The sequence below is a fragment of the Pinus tabuliformis genome, chromosome 1_1 (assembly GCF_031772625.1).
Source record: "Pinus tabuliformis cultivar Carrire ecotype Pingquan chromosome 1_1, CPIR1, whole genome shotgun sequence".
NCBI classification, from domain to species: Eukaryota; Viridiplantae; Streptophyta; class Pinopsida; order Pinales; family Pinaceae; genus Pinus; species Pinus tabuliformis.
Window position 1 is genome coordinate 544,959,235 of NC_142297.1, and position 17,226 is coordinate 544,976,460.

At 38.7% G+C, this 17,226-nt stretch overlaps 1 protein-coding gene across 2 annotated transcripts in view; it reads right to left on the reverse strand.

The window, feature by feature from the left end:
* Nucleotides 1-17,226, reverse strand: part of LOC149214259 (cytoplasmic tRNA 2-thiolation protein 1-like) — a 260,155-nt gene that overhangs the window by 73,131 nt on the left and 169,798 nt on the right. For both annotated transcript variants that reach the window (XM_089392227.1, XM_089392226.1), the window contains exons 5-7: nt 15,851-15,963; nt 15,607-15,699; nt 15,110-15,150 (exon numbers count right to left, since the gene is read on the reverse strand). In XM_089392227.1, the coding sequence (XP_089248353.1) occupies nt 15,110-15,150; nt 15,607-15,699; nt 15,851-15,963 (247 nt within the window). The remainder of the gene's footprint in view (nt 1-15,109; nt 15,151-15,606; nt 15,700-15,850; nt 15,964-17,226) is intronic.

Below are 17,226 nucleotides of genomic sequence, written 5' to 3' on the forward strand. Positions count from 1 at the left end.
GTGAAGAGTTGGTTCAAAGCCCTGCCTGATGCAAGCATCTCAGATTTCCAGCAGTTCATCAAAGTTTTTCTCGATAGGTGGATGATTGGGCAGAACATTTTCTTGATTATAGAAGAGTATAACCAGCTGAAAAGATTGCCAGGGGAGACAGTACAACAGTTTTCAGCCAGATTTAATCAAGTTTATTATTCGATGCCAGTTGATATTAGACCTTCTCCTAGATCTGCTCTCTTGCACTATCCGGGTGCCTTTGATCCGGAGATGGAGTTTCAGCTGAGAGAAAGGGACATTGCAACACTTCACGAGATGCAAAACCGTGCAGTAAATGTAGAGGCTCATCTGCTGATCTGAAGGGCAAGGTTGAAAGAAGAAGAGATGAAAAACATAGATCCGGAAAAATCGACATCTCTAGAGGTGAAGCTTGACATTTTGGTAAGTGCAGTGGAAAAGATGATGGACAAGATCAACACAAGAAATGATTATGATGTTCAAGCTCATGGCGCGCTGAATGAAGAAGAATAAATGGCTGATCCAAAACATTTTGTTTCTTATCCTAGTTGTCATAGATCTTATAATGATTGTTTTGTAGATCACCTTGGCAAAGAAAGCACTGTTGATATGACCTGCATGCTTGATGACCTGTTTTATACCGATGATTTGCCTCGGTTTGATCAGTATGATGATGATTATGTTCTCCAAACAAAAGAAGCTAATCTTACAGACAAATCAGCAGCTAGTTTGTGGGAGGAGAAAGAAGTTCACTTACAGCAGCTCGAGTACAATGTTCAGCCATCACATATCAGCTATGACATTGATGAGGAAAGTGCATCAAAGTTTGAAGTAAGTGAAGGATCTTTGCCTTTTTGTTTTGATTCATGTCAGTTCATTAGAGACAACTTCCATGAACTTAGAAATCAGCTGTCAACAAGTCTTGATCTAGACCATCTTGAAAGCAATAAAAACCTTGTTCCAGACTTCTGATATTCAGATTTGCAGCCACCAAATGCCATTGGTTGTCAAGTTGCAGATGAAGGCATGGAAGCTGACATATTTGATCAAATGATACAAGAAGGTTCCCTACCTTTCTGTTTTGAATCATTTCAGTATTTGAAGGGAAATTTGCATAGTCCATCTTCAGTGAAGAATGAGCAGCATGTAGGCAATCATGTAATCACATTGGAACCAATAGAAAATGGGTTGCAGCAGTCTTTTCAAGCTTTTCATGATCCAATAGCTGATGTTTTGGATGAGGTTTGCAGTCAAAGTCTTTCTCCATTGACCACATGTGAGCTTGAAACATGTGCTGATATGAATTTGATCCGGCAGTCAGTTTCTTTGTCATTTTCAGCAGAGGTCTCGTCACAAGGCTCAGATCACAATTTGCATTCATGGTATGAGGAAACGAGAAGTAATCCATTGGATGAGCTAAGTTCCAGTGTGCTTGAATTTCAAGATCCTTATGCAGTGTTTTTGGAGGTGGATAGAGAAGCCATATCATTCAATGGATCTGTTTCTAAGTTGTCATGGGAGTTGCCTTTCAGTAGTTCTCTCTTGTTGTTCACAAGTGAGCACTTGTGGAGAATTCAACCAGCAGATGGAATACTTACTTGGTTACATTGGTTGTTTCATTTCACTTGATTAGGTGATGAATGAAACTGTTAGAGTAGGTTGTGATGAATAAGCTCCCCTTTGAGCATCATTTTCAGTTTGTCGGTTGTGTTTAAGTGTTGAGTCAATTTTTAGTTGAGTGAGTCAATTTGTGTTATCAAGTCATCATTTTTCAGTCATGCATTTCAGCTTGAGTTTTTGACTCCATTGCCCAATGGATGAAGGCACTGGTCTGCTCTCCCAAAGGTCTAAGGTTCTTGGCACCTCCAAGGAGCTACCATCCCCATTGGAGCCAATGTTAGTGTCAGTCTTTCCAGCCTTCCTCCAGTGATCAAATGTGCTCTTAAAAAGTGATATTGAAGTGTCAAGGTCAAAATTTTGTCATTTCAATGAGTCTTCAAGCAAAATTTGGTCACTAGGCATTAGGTCTAGAGTTTGCTTTTACTCCTTCTAAAGTTGTCCAAATGGCGGTCCATGTCATCATTCAACTGAGTCTATCATCATTTATAGGGTTGTCATTATCATGTCAGTGTCTAATGAGTCATTTTACATCTTGTTCATGCTTCAGTTGTGCCTAGGCAAGGTCATTTCCCTCTCCTAGGGTTTTGAAGCCAATTTCTCTTGGACGGTCAAATCATCGGCAAAACTTGTTTCCTGATGTTCATACACCTTCCCCTATCCTTAAAGTACCTTATCAAACACTTCCCATCCCTTAGATCCGCCAAATTCCTCATTTTTGCACAAACCCTAGTTTCTAGCTACAACCTGGCAATTTTCTAGGTTTGGCCTGTGTTTTGCCCTTTTGGACCCCTTCCCCTCACTCAATCTCTGAGATTCCACTTTCCCCTGCTTCCTAACATCCCTCCCTACTTCCAAAAATTTCCCCAAGAATTTAGAAGCCCCTTATCCCCTTCATTTCGCTTCATTTCGACCAAAACCCTTGTTCCACACATCGGGATAAGTTTCACTAAAATGATGTTTCTGAGCAATCAAAGATGAATTTTGCAAAACTGAGAGAGGTTTTTGTCCACAACATGCCAAAGAAGAAAAACCTCCTTCACTTTTTGCACAGGTGTCATGGTTTTAGAGAAATGTCAAAATTGCAATCGCCAGATCCAAGGAGGTTGGCCAAGGCACTAAAACGACGGAAAAGGCCCGATCCACTCCAAATTTTGGTCAAAGCCTCTTTGACTGAGCATGGTACTTGATTGGGGACTCCCAGCCCAAATTTCAATAAATTTGGAGAAAATTTTGTCATTTGTGAATTTTTTGTGCAATTTACAGGCTTTTGTCCATTAACGGGTCTCACCCCCCGCACGACCCTTCATCATGGCAACTCCATTTGGAAAAAACTCAGCATTTCCAAATTTGTCATGCAAAGTTACACATGCTCATGGATGGACTTGAGATTTTATGAAGTTTTGGGCCTCCAGAAAGTCAAAAAACTAGCAAAAAATGACTTTCTGCCACTTTTTTGAATTGCAGAAAGCAGTCTTGAGAGATTTGATTTTTGACAGGGCAAATGAATTCCAAATTGAAAAATTCCAGTTGGGTTGGAAAGTAGACTCAAAGACCTTTCCAACGAGCTATCCTGCACCTGATTCTGACACCGGGAAGTGCCCCAAAAGTGGTCCCAGAGGCGCGCGACCCGTCAGGCAAACTTCTCCAAATTTCATTGTACAGCTCAGAAAAACGCAGTTTGACCCTGTTTGACTTTTTGGGGTGGATTATTAGGCTCTTTGATGTAATTACTGTACTTTTATGACACTTTTACTCTTATGTACCTCTTCTACAAGATTCATTCATGAAAAGGGTGAAAATTAAATGAATGAATTGGTTTCCTAACTTATAGAGGCAAGTTGTTTTGACTGCCTAGTTTGTAGTGCTTAGTTTAGAAGTGGTTGAAACAGCTCCTAGAAGGATGAGCTCGACCCCTAGAGGCAAGGGAAGAGGTTGCTTGCCTATATTATGTATTTTCTTAATCATTTTTAGGGGTTGGAAGGTTGGACTCTTGAGGGAGAAGCTATCATTGTATTATTTCACTGTATCTCTGCAATTTTTGGCTAAGGAAGACCAGGGTTTTGCAGTCCTCTTTGGGATTCTTGTGGACTCATGTGTTGATGGTGTGTTTCTCAATGTTCTTGTAAGTGTGTTTATGTGAATCATTTCCTTTCCTTTACTGCTGCACATTAAACAAATGAAGTGTTAAAGTAAGAATTCATGCTTGCCATGCTCTGCTTTTAAATTTGTTTAATTTCTATGTTTTCTACTGTTTAAGGAGAATTCAAAGTATTGTTTGCTCTCTTTAGCTCCTCACCTTTCATTCCTGACCATCCACCTCAGTTAAAGGCATCAACATTGTCTCCTACCTTGCCCCAAGGAACCCCCTGCAGGAACTGTGTCCAATCCCCGCACCCAAAATTGCCCATTTCTCAATTTGCCACCAAAAACCCAAAAAACCCCAAATCAACCTTTTTAATCAGTTTACTAGCCTAATATCAGTGTTACCTTGTTGGTCATCTCATCCCATTGAAGATCTGCCGAGATTGACCGGAGAGAGCCTTCTCCTGCCCCGTAGGGCTAGCTACGAGGCTAAATGGTTTGATGTAGCCTTGAGGTTTACCTTTCTCAGCCTGAGGTGAAATTTCAAGCGCTAACAGATGTGTTGGAAATACTGAGGGGGTGAATCAATATTTCTTTTCAATTAGTTAATTTTAACTTCACAGAGCATTAATTACCATTAGCATCACTTTAAACATAAACAATTAACAACAACATTCAACAATGCACAACAACAAAGATAGTACACCAAAGATTTTGAAGTGGAAACCCTTTCGAGAGAAAAACCACCAAATGCTTATTAACATTGGTCTTCGAAAGATCACATCAATAGGAAACCCCAACTTCTAGTTTTATCAGCTCCAACTGAAAGAATGCTACAACGCCCCGTTTACTAGCTCCAACTGGAAGGACGCTCCAACGCCCTGATTTACAGGCTCCAAACTGAAGGATGCTCCAATGCATTGGTTTACCAACTCCAACTCGAAGGACGCTCCAACACCCTAGCTTTGTTGAAAATTGTGTAACTAGATTCAGTCTTCATAAGTATGAAATGTATTCTTGTAAATATAAAATGAAAAGAAGTTATTATTATTATTGGAGCAGGGGTTTCATGCTCAAGTTCTTTTATTTTATAGGTCAAGCACCCATTGAGTGCTTCTAGGGTTTGTCCTAGGTATAAGAGTCATTCTCATATATTGAAGATCCTATGGGCACATTGTAAATTGTAAAGAAAAAATTATTTTGTCTTTAAAGTGTCAAAATACCTCCAAGATCAAGTCGGCCTAAAGAGTTGTCAATTCGGCCTACATGAAGAGCCACGTCCACCCTTGAAGAAGCCTATATATAGAGAGGAACTCGTCCTCCATTTGGATCACTCACTCATCTCTTGATATGCGAAGAAGCAGAAGAAGAAGTCGAAGAAGTCGAAGTGTTTTTGGGCCTTATCTATCTCTCTTGGGAAGATCAAAGTTAGGGTTTCTATGTTGGGATCTTTTATGGTTAGATCTTGGAAGCAGAAGAGAAGGGAAGGCAAGAGAAGGTCTCTTAGGGCATCTTGTTAGCCCTAAGACTCAAGACAAGGCAAGTGAAGTCAAGACGAAGGCTATTGTAGGGAGATCAAAGTCTCCAAGAGAAGTAGCAGCAGTTGCTAGGGAGCAGAATTTCGGATCCACTAGGAGGTTAAAGATATTGCAGCAAGAGGCCGTAGTAGATCTGATCTAGGAGGGTATTTGTCTGAGTATCTAGGTCATGGAATTCGTCAATTGAAAGATCTATAAGTAGAGAAGAGATTTATGGGGTTTCCCCTCAAGAGGAGGGGTTTTGGCCCTGGCTTGTAGCCTATATACTATGTCACTATTCTTATTGTTTTGGTAGTTGTTTGATGTATTGCACATTGGAATAATAACGAACAAAGCTAATAAGTAAAAGGTAACACAAACAGTTATCAAGTTAAGAGAATTAACATATTCATTGCCCTATTAAATTTTCAACATGGGATCAGAGCTTTGGTTCTCTAAGGGCATCATGAAGATCTCCTCTACAATGAAGAAGGTCATCAAGAAGATTGAAAGCCATCTCAAGAAAGGTATCAAGGAAGCATGGAGTTTCTTATTCTCTTCAAAGAAGGCATCAATCAATGAAAGGGATGAAGGTCTCTTCTCGGCTCTCTCTGGTACATTCCAAGACGAAGACATTTGGGTAATTGATAGTGGTGCATCAAGGCACATGACTGGCCACTCCAATCGATTGAAGACCTTATCAAAAGGAAAATCCGCTTGCTAAGTGGAACTTGGAGACAACAAAAGCTATCCTGTGAAGGGCATTGGATCAACTTCCATAAAACTCAAAGATGGAAGCAACATCCACCTCAACAACATTCTATTTGTTCCAGGTTTGCACAAAAATTTATTTTCTATTTCAAGTTTAGAAGACAAAGGAGATAGAGTAGCCTTCATTGATGGAAAAGTAGTTGTTTTGGGGAAAATACTCAAGCATAGATCAAGCTAAAGTTATTGGTATCCGAGAAGGACGGCTTTACAGATTAATATCTCTTGTAAACCAAGCACTAGTTCACACTGAGATTTGTGCATGTGAACTTTGGCATCGAAGGTTTCGTCATCTACATTTCAAAATACTTCCAACTTTAAGTTCCATAGTAGAGGGAATCCTGAATCTAAAGGAAGATCATGAAGGTGTCTGCAAAGGATGTGCATTGGGTAAGAATACCAAGAGACCATTTGGAAGCAGTGCTTTGCGTTTGAAAGAAATGTTGGATCTCATTCACTCTTATGTGTGTGGCCCTATAACTCCAAAATTACTTGGAGGCCATTTATATGATGTCACATTCATAGATGATAATTCAAGAAAGACCTGGGTTTACTTAATGAAAACCAAGGATGAAGTATTTACAAAATTTCAAGAATTCAAGGTTGAAGTGGAGAACCTTACAGAAAGAAGAATCAAGATACTAAGATCTGATAATGGAGGAGAATATACATCCAAAGAAATTATAGCATTCTGTAAGGAGTCTGGGATTAAGAGGGAGTTGATAGTCCCATACAATCCCGAACAAAATGGAGTTGCGGAAAGAAATAATAGATCTATTGAAGAAAGTGTAAAAGCAATGTTGCACGATCAAGATCTACCTAATTTTTTGTGGGGAGAGGCAATAAAGACCGTGATCTACATTCAGAATCGATGTCCTCACATATCTCTAGATAACAAGACTCTAGAAGAAGTGTTCAGTGAAAGGAAGCCATCTGTAGATCATCTTCGAATCTTTGGGTGTCCTGTGTATATTCATATACCAAAGGACAAAAGAAAGAAACTGGATCCTTACAGTATGAAGGGTATATTTTTTGGATATAGTAACTCATCAAAAGCTTATAAAATCTATATGAAAGATGGACATCACATTGAAGTTGTGATGTCATATTTGCAATGTTCCACCAAGGTTCCGGGACGAGGGGGCGAGGGAGCGAGGGGGCGCTGGAGCGGCCTATGCAAAAGCTCCCTACCATTTTTTAGGAAACGTGGGGGAGCGTCAGGGTCTTAAAAATTTATAAATATAAAATATAGTTTATTAATTAAGTCCACTATGACAATTTGGTTTGAATTGAAAAGCTGCAAAGCATGATCATTGATATGAATTCTTGGAACAAGAAAGCAATGAATTTGAAAATTTACACAATCCTTCTTAGAAGAAAACTTAAACAAAGAGAGAACTGTCCTTCTTAGAAGAAAACTTAAACAGAGAGAGAACTCAGAACTATAGTGGATTATGTATAACGATTTTGATTTTTGAGAAACTGGACTTCTAAGTTCTCGACATATTAGTTAGGCAGGCCGTAGATTTTCAATTGATAATATTAATATATGAATATCCTATTTGGCAATGCTTCCATAGGACTAGCCCATAGGTCTGATATACCTTCACAATTCTGTTTTAGATACTGCTAACCTAGAGAAAAAGTCTAAAAGAAATCATTTCTGGAACTTGGACTAAACGGAACCTGGATGCTTTTTCCACAAGTAAAGACCATAGGCCTAATATAGTAATAGGCTGACTGTCTATTGTTTATTCAGTTCCCAGGTAACCATTGCGACAGCCATAACCTTGTGCCATAGATTTTTCCATCGGCAATCTCATGCAAAAAATGATAGACACGTAAGTGGAAGTTACTTTCCTCTTTTCATGTTGTTAGAATACTTACTTAGTTTCCATTTTACAGATCCTGCTGGTTTCTTTCTTTGAGAGAATGTATATTTTGAACCCTTTAAGTTCTCATGGGATCAAAATTAGATGTCAGGGCAGAATTTTGAGAAATCATATAGGAAAGTAGTTGGGTGGCTGGTGGAATATTAACATTTTGTATTTTAATCAGGTCTTATTATATCAACAATATTATATTTCAGTCAGGTCTCATCAACACAACGCCATGGTAGTCAAGGAGGCAGTCTTTTAAGTTTTTACAAGTCGGATTTTTCACCCATACTTGTGGTTAATTGGTTCCTCGAAACAAAATAGTCAGATCCACTTTTCAGAACATGTGACAGTAGGCTCTTTTCCTAAACCTACTATCACCATGAACGGGGAGAGCCCATATTGAACCGATTCAAGGTCTTGGTTTTCCTAGCTTACACTTTCAACAAATTGTATTAATTCACTGACTTTTTTTAGGTAATTTACCTTTTGTATACAGTTCCTAATACAATCAATAATGATACAGGCACTGTTTATTAAAATCCGAACAATGAAATCCAATGTTGTGAGTGGAGCGCTCAGCGAACTTGCAAAGGCTGTGAGTGTGTTGTTCATGGTTCAGGGTGCCGTTTTTATAAAATGAAACAACGATTTTCAAAAACCCTAAACGTTAATTAACTCTTAATTAAAGATTAAGTTCAGCATTTAGTTAATTAAAATGTTTTTTAATGCATTAAAGGTGTGCCATGTCCCCCCTCGTCCCCCCACGTCCCCTCTCGCCCCCCCTCGTCCCCTCTCGTCCCCCCACGCCCCCCCCCCACGTCCCCCTTTTCGGAAACGCCCCCTCAGGGAAGGGAAACGTTTCCCTGGCACGTCCCCCTGAGTTTCCTCCATTTTGGGAGCGTGGGGAAACGTCCCCTACTCGTCCCCAAGTCCCCGGAGCGCGGGGGAGCGAGGAAACTAGACCCCAGGGGGGGGCAAGTCCCCGTGGAACACTGCATATTTGATGAGAGTATAGCATTCAAGAAGTCAAAAGAAATTTCTGTAGATTCTGATGAGGAAGAACTTCCAATATTTGAGGAGGAAGTTGACAAGGAAGGAGTAGAATCACACCATGAAGAAGAAGAGCCTAGTGAACCTGTTCAACCCGTGGTCATTCCAAAAACAAAGAAAAGACCTAATTGGTTGAAATCCACACTACTTAATGCAGAAGGTCATGGGCAGTGCAAGGATCATTTAGAGAAAGTGAGAGACCCAAGAAATATTCTAGGTATGTTGCATACATGACAAAATTAATAGAAGCGGAACCATCCACCTTTGAAGAGGTTGTAGAACATCGAGAGTGGAAGGATGCCATGAATGAAGAGTACCAATCTATAACGAAGAATGGAGTCTAGGAGACCGTACCTAGGTCCGAAGACAAATATGTGGTTACTTCCAAGTGGATCTATAAGATCAAGCATGCAGCTGATGGAAGTATAGATAAGTATAAAGCAAGATTTGTGGCTAGAGGTTTCTCTCAACTTGAAGGCATCGACTATGAAGAGACATTTTCTCCAACAGCAAGATATACAATGATTCGATCATCAGTCTCTCTGGAAACATCAACGGGATGGAACATCCACCAAATGGATGTCAAGACTGCGTTTCTGAATGGCACTATAGATGAAGAAGTCTATATAGAACAACCCTTGGCATTTGAAGTCAAATATAGGAAGGTATATTTCGCAGATTGAAGGAAGCATTATATGGCCTCAAACCAGCACCAAGGAAATGGTATGCTAGAATGGATGCATACCTATAGAGAATAGACTTCACAAAAAATTTTGCTGACTCGAACCTTTATATTAAGGTTGTAAATAATGAACCTGTAATTATTCTTCTGTATGTAGATGATCTTCTCTTGACAGGTGTAGAAGGTCGAATTGAAGAATGTAAGAAGCAACTAGCAGCACAATTTGACATGAAGTATCTTGGGTTGATGCATTACTATTTGGGTCAAGGAAAGTATGTGATCGAAATACTAAAGAAGTTCGACATGATGGACTGTCAACCTATGACCACTCTGATGATCAAAAATTTGAAGAGACTAAGGAGTTCTGAATCAAGCCTTGTGGATCCTTCCAAGTATAGGCAACTCATTGGCTCATTGATGTACTTGGTGAATACTCGACCAGACATGTGCTTTGCAGTAAATGTACTCAGTCAATTCCAAGTGGAGTCGAAGCATGATCATTGGATAGCAGCAAAGCATATTTTGAGATATCAGCAAGGAACCATCAACTATTCTCTGAAATATGATAGAAGGAATGATGTCCAATTGATTGGATATACAGATTCTGAATGGGGAGGCAGTGAGCAGGATGGTAGAAGCACTACGGGAGGATGTTTTAGTTTAGGATCCTCTATGATCTCATGGATGAGCAGAAAGCAAGACATCGTTGCTTTGAGTAGTGCTAAGGTTGAATATGTTGCAGCATGTGAACTAAGCAGAGAAGCAATATGGTTAAGGAAGATGCTATCCAACTTGTTTGAAGGGCCGATGAACCCTACAGTGATACTTTGTGATAACACCAGTTGTATTTGTTTGTCTGAGGATCCAGTATTTCATGGAAAGACAAAGCACATCAACAACAAGTATCACTATATTAAAGAGCTAGTACAAAATGGTGTGCTGCAGCTATGATATATCTCCACTGATGAACAAGTAGCTAACATATTGACGAAATCACTTCCGAACAAGAAGATTGTATACTTAAGGGACAAGTTTGGTTTGGTTGATTTGTCCTCCCTAATTGAGAGGGACAAATAGACACTACATTCTTGTCTTCACTTGGGAAGAAAGAATGGAGGATTGGGTAACCATTTGGCATTCGATACTCTTCGAGAATGTGGTAGGGCATTCAAGATAAGAGTAGTCGTGAACTGATATTCTTTGAGGATTAGCTACCCAAGATAAGAATAGTCCAATGGAAGGTCATACTCTGTGAACACCCGAGTGGAGTATGTACCTTGGGAGATAACGATGATGGTGTCTATACATCATTGATCTCACCAGTATTGTGTTCTAATCTTGTGGAGAGATAGAGTTGTTAGTCAAGGCCTTGCTATGTGACAATGCTAGTTAATTTGATGCTAGACAGATGGGTTACCAACCCGACTCTTCGTATGAGATATCTTCAGATTGAGAATGACCATGTGTCTCTTATGAATACCTCCCTAGTTAAGAGGGAGTGATGAAAAATGTGTAACTAGGTTCAATCTTCATAAGTATGAAATGTATTCTTGTAAATATAAAAGGAAAAGAAGTTATTGTTATTATTGGAGCATGGGTTTCATGCTCAAGTTCTTTTATTTTAGAGGTCAAGCACCCATTGAGTGCTTATAGAGTTTGTCCTAGGTATAAGAGGCATTGTCATATATTGAAAAACCTATGGGCACATTGTAAATTGTAAAGAAAAAATTATTTTGTCTTTAAAGTGTCAAAATACCTCCAAGATCAAGTCGGCCTAAAGAGTTGTCAAGTCGGCCTACATGAAGAGCCACATCCACCCTTGAAGAAGCCTATATAGAGAGAGGAACCCATCCTACATTTGGATCACTCACTCATCTCTTGATATGCGAAGAAGCAAAAGAAGAAGAAGAAGAAGTCAAAGAAGGAAGTGCAAAGAAGAGGAAGTCGAAGAAGTCGAAGTGTTTCTGGGCCTTATCTATATCTCTTGGGAAGATCAAAGTTAGGGTTTTTGCGCTTGGATCTTCTATGGTTCGATCTTGGAAGCAGGAGAGAAGGGAAGGCAAGCGAAGGTCTCTTAGGGCATCTTATTATCCCTAAGACTTAAGACAAGGCAAGCGAAGTCATGAGGAAGGCTATTAGAGGGAGATCGAAGTCTCCAAGAGAAGCAACAGCAGTTGTTGGGGAGCAGAATTTCGGATTTACTGGGAGGTCAAAGATATTGCAATAGTTGGTCGTGGTAGACTTGATCTTGGAGGGTATTTGTCTGAGTCTCTAGGTCATGGTATTCGTCAATTGAAAGATCTATAAGAAGAGAAGAGATTTACGAGTTTTCCCCTCAGGAGGAGGGGTTTTGACCCTAGCTTGCAGCCTATATACTATGTCATTTTCTTATTGTTGGTAGTTGTTTGATGTATTGCACATTGGAATAATAAAGAACAAAGCTAATAAGTAAAAGGTAACACAAACAATTATCAAGTTAAGAGAATTAACATATTCATTGCCCTATTGGATTCTCAAAATACTTTACCAGCTCCTACTGGAAGGACGCTTCAACACCCTATGCAGGCCCCAACCTGCCCTAGCACCTTAGGCTCCAACCTGATGGAGACTCCACTCCCCTACCTTGCACCACCCTGCCACCCAACTCAGCAAGCTGCCACTTGCCCTGAAGGCTCCAACATTTAGCTCACCACCGGGGACCATGTTCACAATTTTCAGAGTAAATACTCCAGTGCTCAATATCAATATAAACAATATCAAAAGAATCTATTGGCTTTGTCGATCTGCAATACAAGGTTGGCAGTAGCAATAAAGACCAAACCCCAATAGCATAAAATATGTCAAGTCCATAATCAAATATGCTTCTGCTCAACATCAATACCAAACCCTGACTGCATAAAACTTCTGCAGCAAAAACCCTAGTACAACAATCTCAGCTCAAGCTACATCAACCAGTCATCCTGATTCAACAAGCCAATTAGAAGTACTGAAAACCCTAGCATCCATCAGTTGCTCACACAAGCCAATAACACTTCTTAAATCAACAATCACTGCATCCTTGGTCAAGCAACCTAATTCTGCCTCAAATATTCAGCATCAAACATTACAACTAATATCAATCAAAATTTCAGTTCCAGGCCAACTGTCAATCTTATCCCTCTGCTAATAATGAGATGAAACCCTAATAGTGACATGCAACAAATCAACATATACTTAGCAGCTTCTGTTCAACATCTTGGTAAGAGTTAGTAACCAATATATTCTCCGTGATACTATAAAACCCTAGCACTGTTCAATATTCAAGTTTACATCAAGATCAAACCCTAGTCAACATAGCTCACTACCAAAATACCGTTGTTGCACTGTCGCTCCACTACCTTTGCTTTGACACTATACTGTCTGCGATTTTATACACTGTCACACTATTGTTGTGTCATATATCATCAAACTCTCATACTCAGTTATACACTTACTCATCAACAACAATATGATTAGACACAACAAAAACTCAACCAATAATTCATCAACATTTTCTGAGTCCTTTGCAACATCATTATATACAAGGTTCATACATGGTACACCGGCAACATACCAATACCATTATAATATTTTAGTCATGCACATTAATGTTGCTAAAATATACTCAATGCCACATACTCTGATCAAATGAATATCAGCAACAATACTCTATCTCTGAACACATATACTGCAATGCAACAACTTCAAGGAATTATATGTCTTCCAGCGTATTTTAGGTCGCCAAAGGATCTCTACATAGAGGCATATATTAGGCTTTGATTGCACTTGCTCGGTGGCATCTAGTCGCATTGTATCTTGCAATCAAAACAACCACTGCTCAATGCCCTTACAAAATTGTCAATGCATACACAATACTTGAGATTACAGGAATAAGTATTTAGCAATCACACTCTCAGCTAAGGCTGACATGACTTGCCAGATGGAATTTCTGGTCTGTAAAATATTCTCGCAAATACACAATCCCCATGCGCAGACTTTAACGCATACCAGATCCACGGTCAGTTACGCACTGAAAACACTCTCATCACCTTTTAATAATGTGACTTTGAGATGGCTTTGCGGTAGCATTTGAGGAACTTGGACAACCAGTGGTAAGGCCAAGATCTATATGATTTGATGCTATTGTTTTAATTATCTCTAACTCCCTTACATATGAAAGACTCTTTCGATCAACGCTATACAGCTCCCAGTCAGTTGCTGGGCATAGAAACATATAGCCAATTGCAATTGCTATGTATATGTAGTTATAAAAGGAGCAATTCAAATTTCCAGGCAGTACTGAGGTCTGGAATTTCAATTGCTTCAGTAACGCAGAGACATACAAAACCACAATTGTTGAATTGAGTTGCCACAGTTGCAAGGTGATTAATTGTCCAGAAATGCGTGTCCAGAGATGTCCTACAAGGCCGAGATATGTTCAGACAGGCTGAACAAAAGTAACAACGTTTGCACGGAAAAAGTTCAATATTTTCCATGGATTTTCCATAGGGAATTGTGCAGTTTAGTCTTCAGAATTGGAGGGCCGAACAAACTCAGCCTTAACCGCAACAGTTTGGATCCAACCATGGCAAAACGAGGCAAATAACATAAATTTAGAGTGTTATGATCCATCCATTATTCAGCTCAACCAATGATCACCACTTTCATGACAAGTACATCAGACATTAACACCAAATATGAAGCAATAAAATAATGTGCATCATGTATATCAAGCCTCATAAGCATGATCAACAAATGTGAGTGAGCTGAGGAAATGAAAGATGCATCACAGGTCAAGTGTCCATGGAAGGACCATAAATATTATCTATGGAAATACTGTCTATAAGTGAAAAAAATCTCCACTAGCTACCCCTACATGTCAATGGATAACAATAGGCATTGTGCAAAAATGTGCTCACCCTTTCTCCATGTCACCTGCCTAGAAGATGTAATAATATTGATAATTTAATCCCAAAGAGCACCATAGACACACTAGATGGCAACATTCAAAGTCAGAAGCAACCAAAATTGAAGACGTTTGGGACAGAATTGTTAACAACACCAATGCAAACATCCTACAAATAGCCAAATCATGGCATGCCAATCGCTTTTCAAGGTAACTGGGACCAGTGAGCAAAACAAGAGATGACATCCAACTATTTTACTCTTTATTACCTATGATATTAGACATCTAAAAATTCAGATAAAACAAATGTTCAAAATTTCCAAAAAAATGAGAGGCTATAGCCAAGATTGAATTATAAGTGATTGCAAAAACTCAATTTGTTGAGCTAAATTAACAAATTCAACAAGAATACTTGATGTCCAGTGTTAACCATGATGGCATGAACAGAATTGCTAATCATGCAAATCTTCCCAAGAGTTATTCAATAAGTTCCATTCAATTACAGAAAATACATTTTATTTTGAAATATTTATAGTAATATCGACGACAGAGTGAATTTAGGATAAAGGAAACTTACATTCGGTAGAGAAGTAATCAAGCTTCTTGAAATATGCATACGTAAATTTTCGTCAAGGTATCAAACAGTCATGGAATATAATTATAAATGAAATTTTGATGTTCAGTTCCTTAGGTCTTTGCCCATATTCATGTATTAAAAAAAATGTTTCTTCAAGACAGTGCATCCAACGACTAGTGGAGGATAAATTTTCAAAGAATCATCTCTAGGGCACCATTTTAAGTACATTGTGCAAATAAATCCTATGGGCTATGGACAGAAATAAAGGAATTCTTATTTCAACGCAGTCACACTAGTATCCCTTTTCTAAGAAACTATATCACTAAAATAATAGCAAAGAAACCAGTGTTACTGCAGAAATTTTTGAACTAATAAATCTAATATAGTGATCTCTAAGAGTGAACAGAAAGAACAAGATAGAAACTGGAGGTAAGTAGTGTAATGCATTAAACGCTTCTCAAATACAAAAAGCTTCATAAGTCTGTTTGCGTGGATATATGACGATCTCTTTTTCATATGTATACTTAAAAGGCTTGCATCTTGGAATAGATCCATCTTCCCCTGTTGTTATCAATGTGCATCTACTTAGCCTGAACAAAAAAGGCAGTGCTTCAGGTTAAATAATTAAAGCAACATAAACTTAATTCAGAAACAACTACGTTTTTGACAAATGAAAAGAGAACAAAAGCAATTATCGAAGTTCTGAAAAACTTTAGGGTTTTGGTAGTCCAAATGTCACACCTGGCAATATCTCCACGAAGAATATTTAATAGTACAGTCTCTGCTATATCATCTGCATTGTGACCAGTTGCAATTTTATCTGCTCGTACCATTGCAGCCCCTCTATCTAAAGCCTGCACGGTAAAATAAGATATCATGAAGAAACAAATACGGATTTAAGGAAGGTTCTCTGCAAATTGAGCAAATGAAAGCCTGCAACAAGATTGTCCTATCACCATGGTCCAGTAGGATCGGACTTAGCTTTTCATTAAGTTGGCCATTAGATAACTTCCTAAGACAAGAACAGTGTTACTTGGGAGCGGGAGCGAAAACGGGGAGCAGGAGAGAAAACGGGTGCGGGAGCGACATTTTCAAAAGCTCCCGGTCTGGGAACGAATCCCGGAGCAATTTTAATTTTTTATATAATATATATATTTTTTATATTTTGATACATATATGTCAACAAAAACATGTAGAATGATGAATTAGATATTAAAAACATAAAAAAACATAGATTGATCATTGAACCATATAACATCAATCATCTAGAAGTTATAATCTTCATCAACCACGTCCATAAGTTAGTAACATACAACATATTGAGTCTCGTGAATCATGATTCATCAATCTTAAAGTTTCAACTTCAAGCTTTCAAAATTGAAAATTCAATATATAACATTTATCATCATTGATCACCAAAGTTATACTTGTAAGCTATGTTTAAACTTTAAACTTTAACCATTACAAGAAATAATATCTAACATGAAATGAAATGTTATAAAATGAATTATGAAATGAAATGAAACAACTTTCACGAAGCATCATATTCATAATCCAGAATCATTACCAATGAGTTATAATTGCCAACTTCAAACTTCAAACTTCAAACTTAAATTGTCACAGTCATAAATTGTTTACAAAAAATATCATTATGATATGAAAGAGTCAAGACTCAAAAGTTATGAAAACTAATAGAAACTAGAAAAGACAAGTAAACTGTAAATCTATTATCTACTACTTCATGTGGCCCTTGCCACGAGAAGTGTCTGATGTATGAGCAAGTCGTGGTGGTCTTCTAGGAGTCTCCTCCCGCATAGACCGATGACCAGAACCAGAAGGCACATGCCCTCCATGTGAGGGTGTAGATGGAGGCGGCGACAGCGAAAGAACAAGACTCGGAACTCGAGCATTGCTATTGGATGGTGGAGGTGGCATGGTTGTTGCTTCATCTTCCTCTCTCATAAGTTCTGCTTCCAGTTCTTCAAGATGTATAGTGCCATCCTCCAAATTATCATCCTCTGGGTGGTTGTCCCAAATTTTATATGTTGGATCTTCATAAGCCCGATCATAGTAATGACTCAACAACCTCAAGTTGTAGTGCACATAAATCAAGCTTT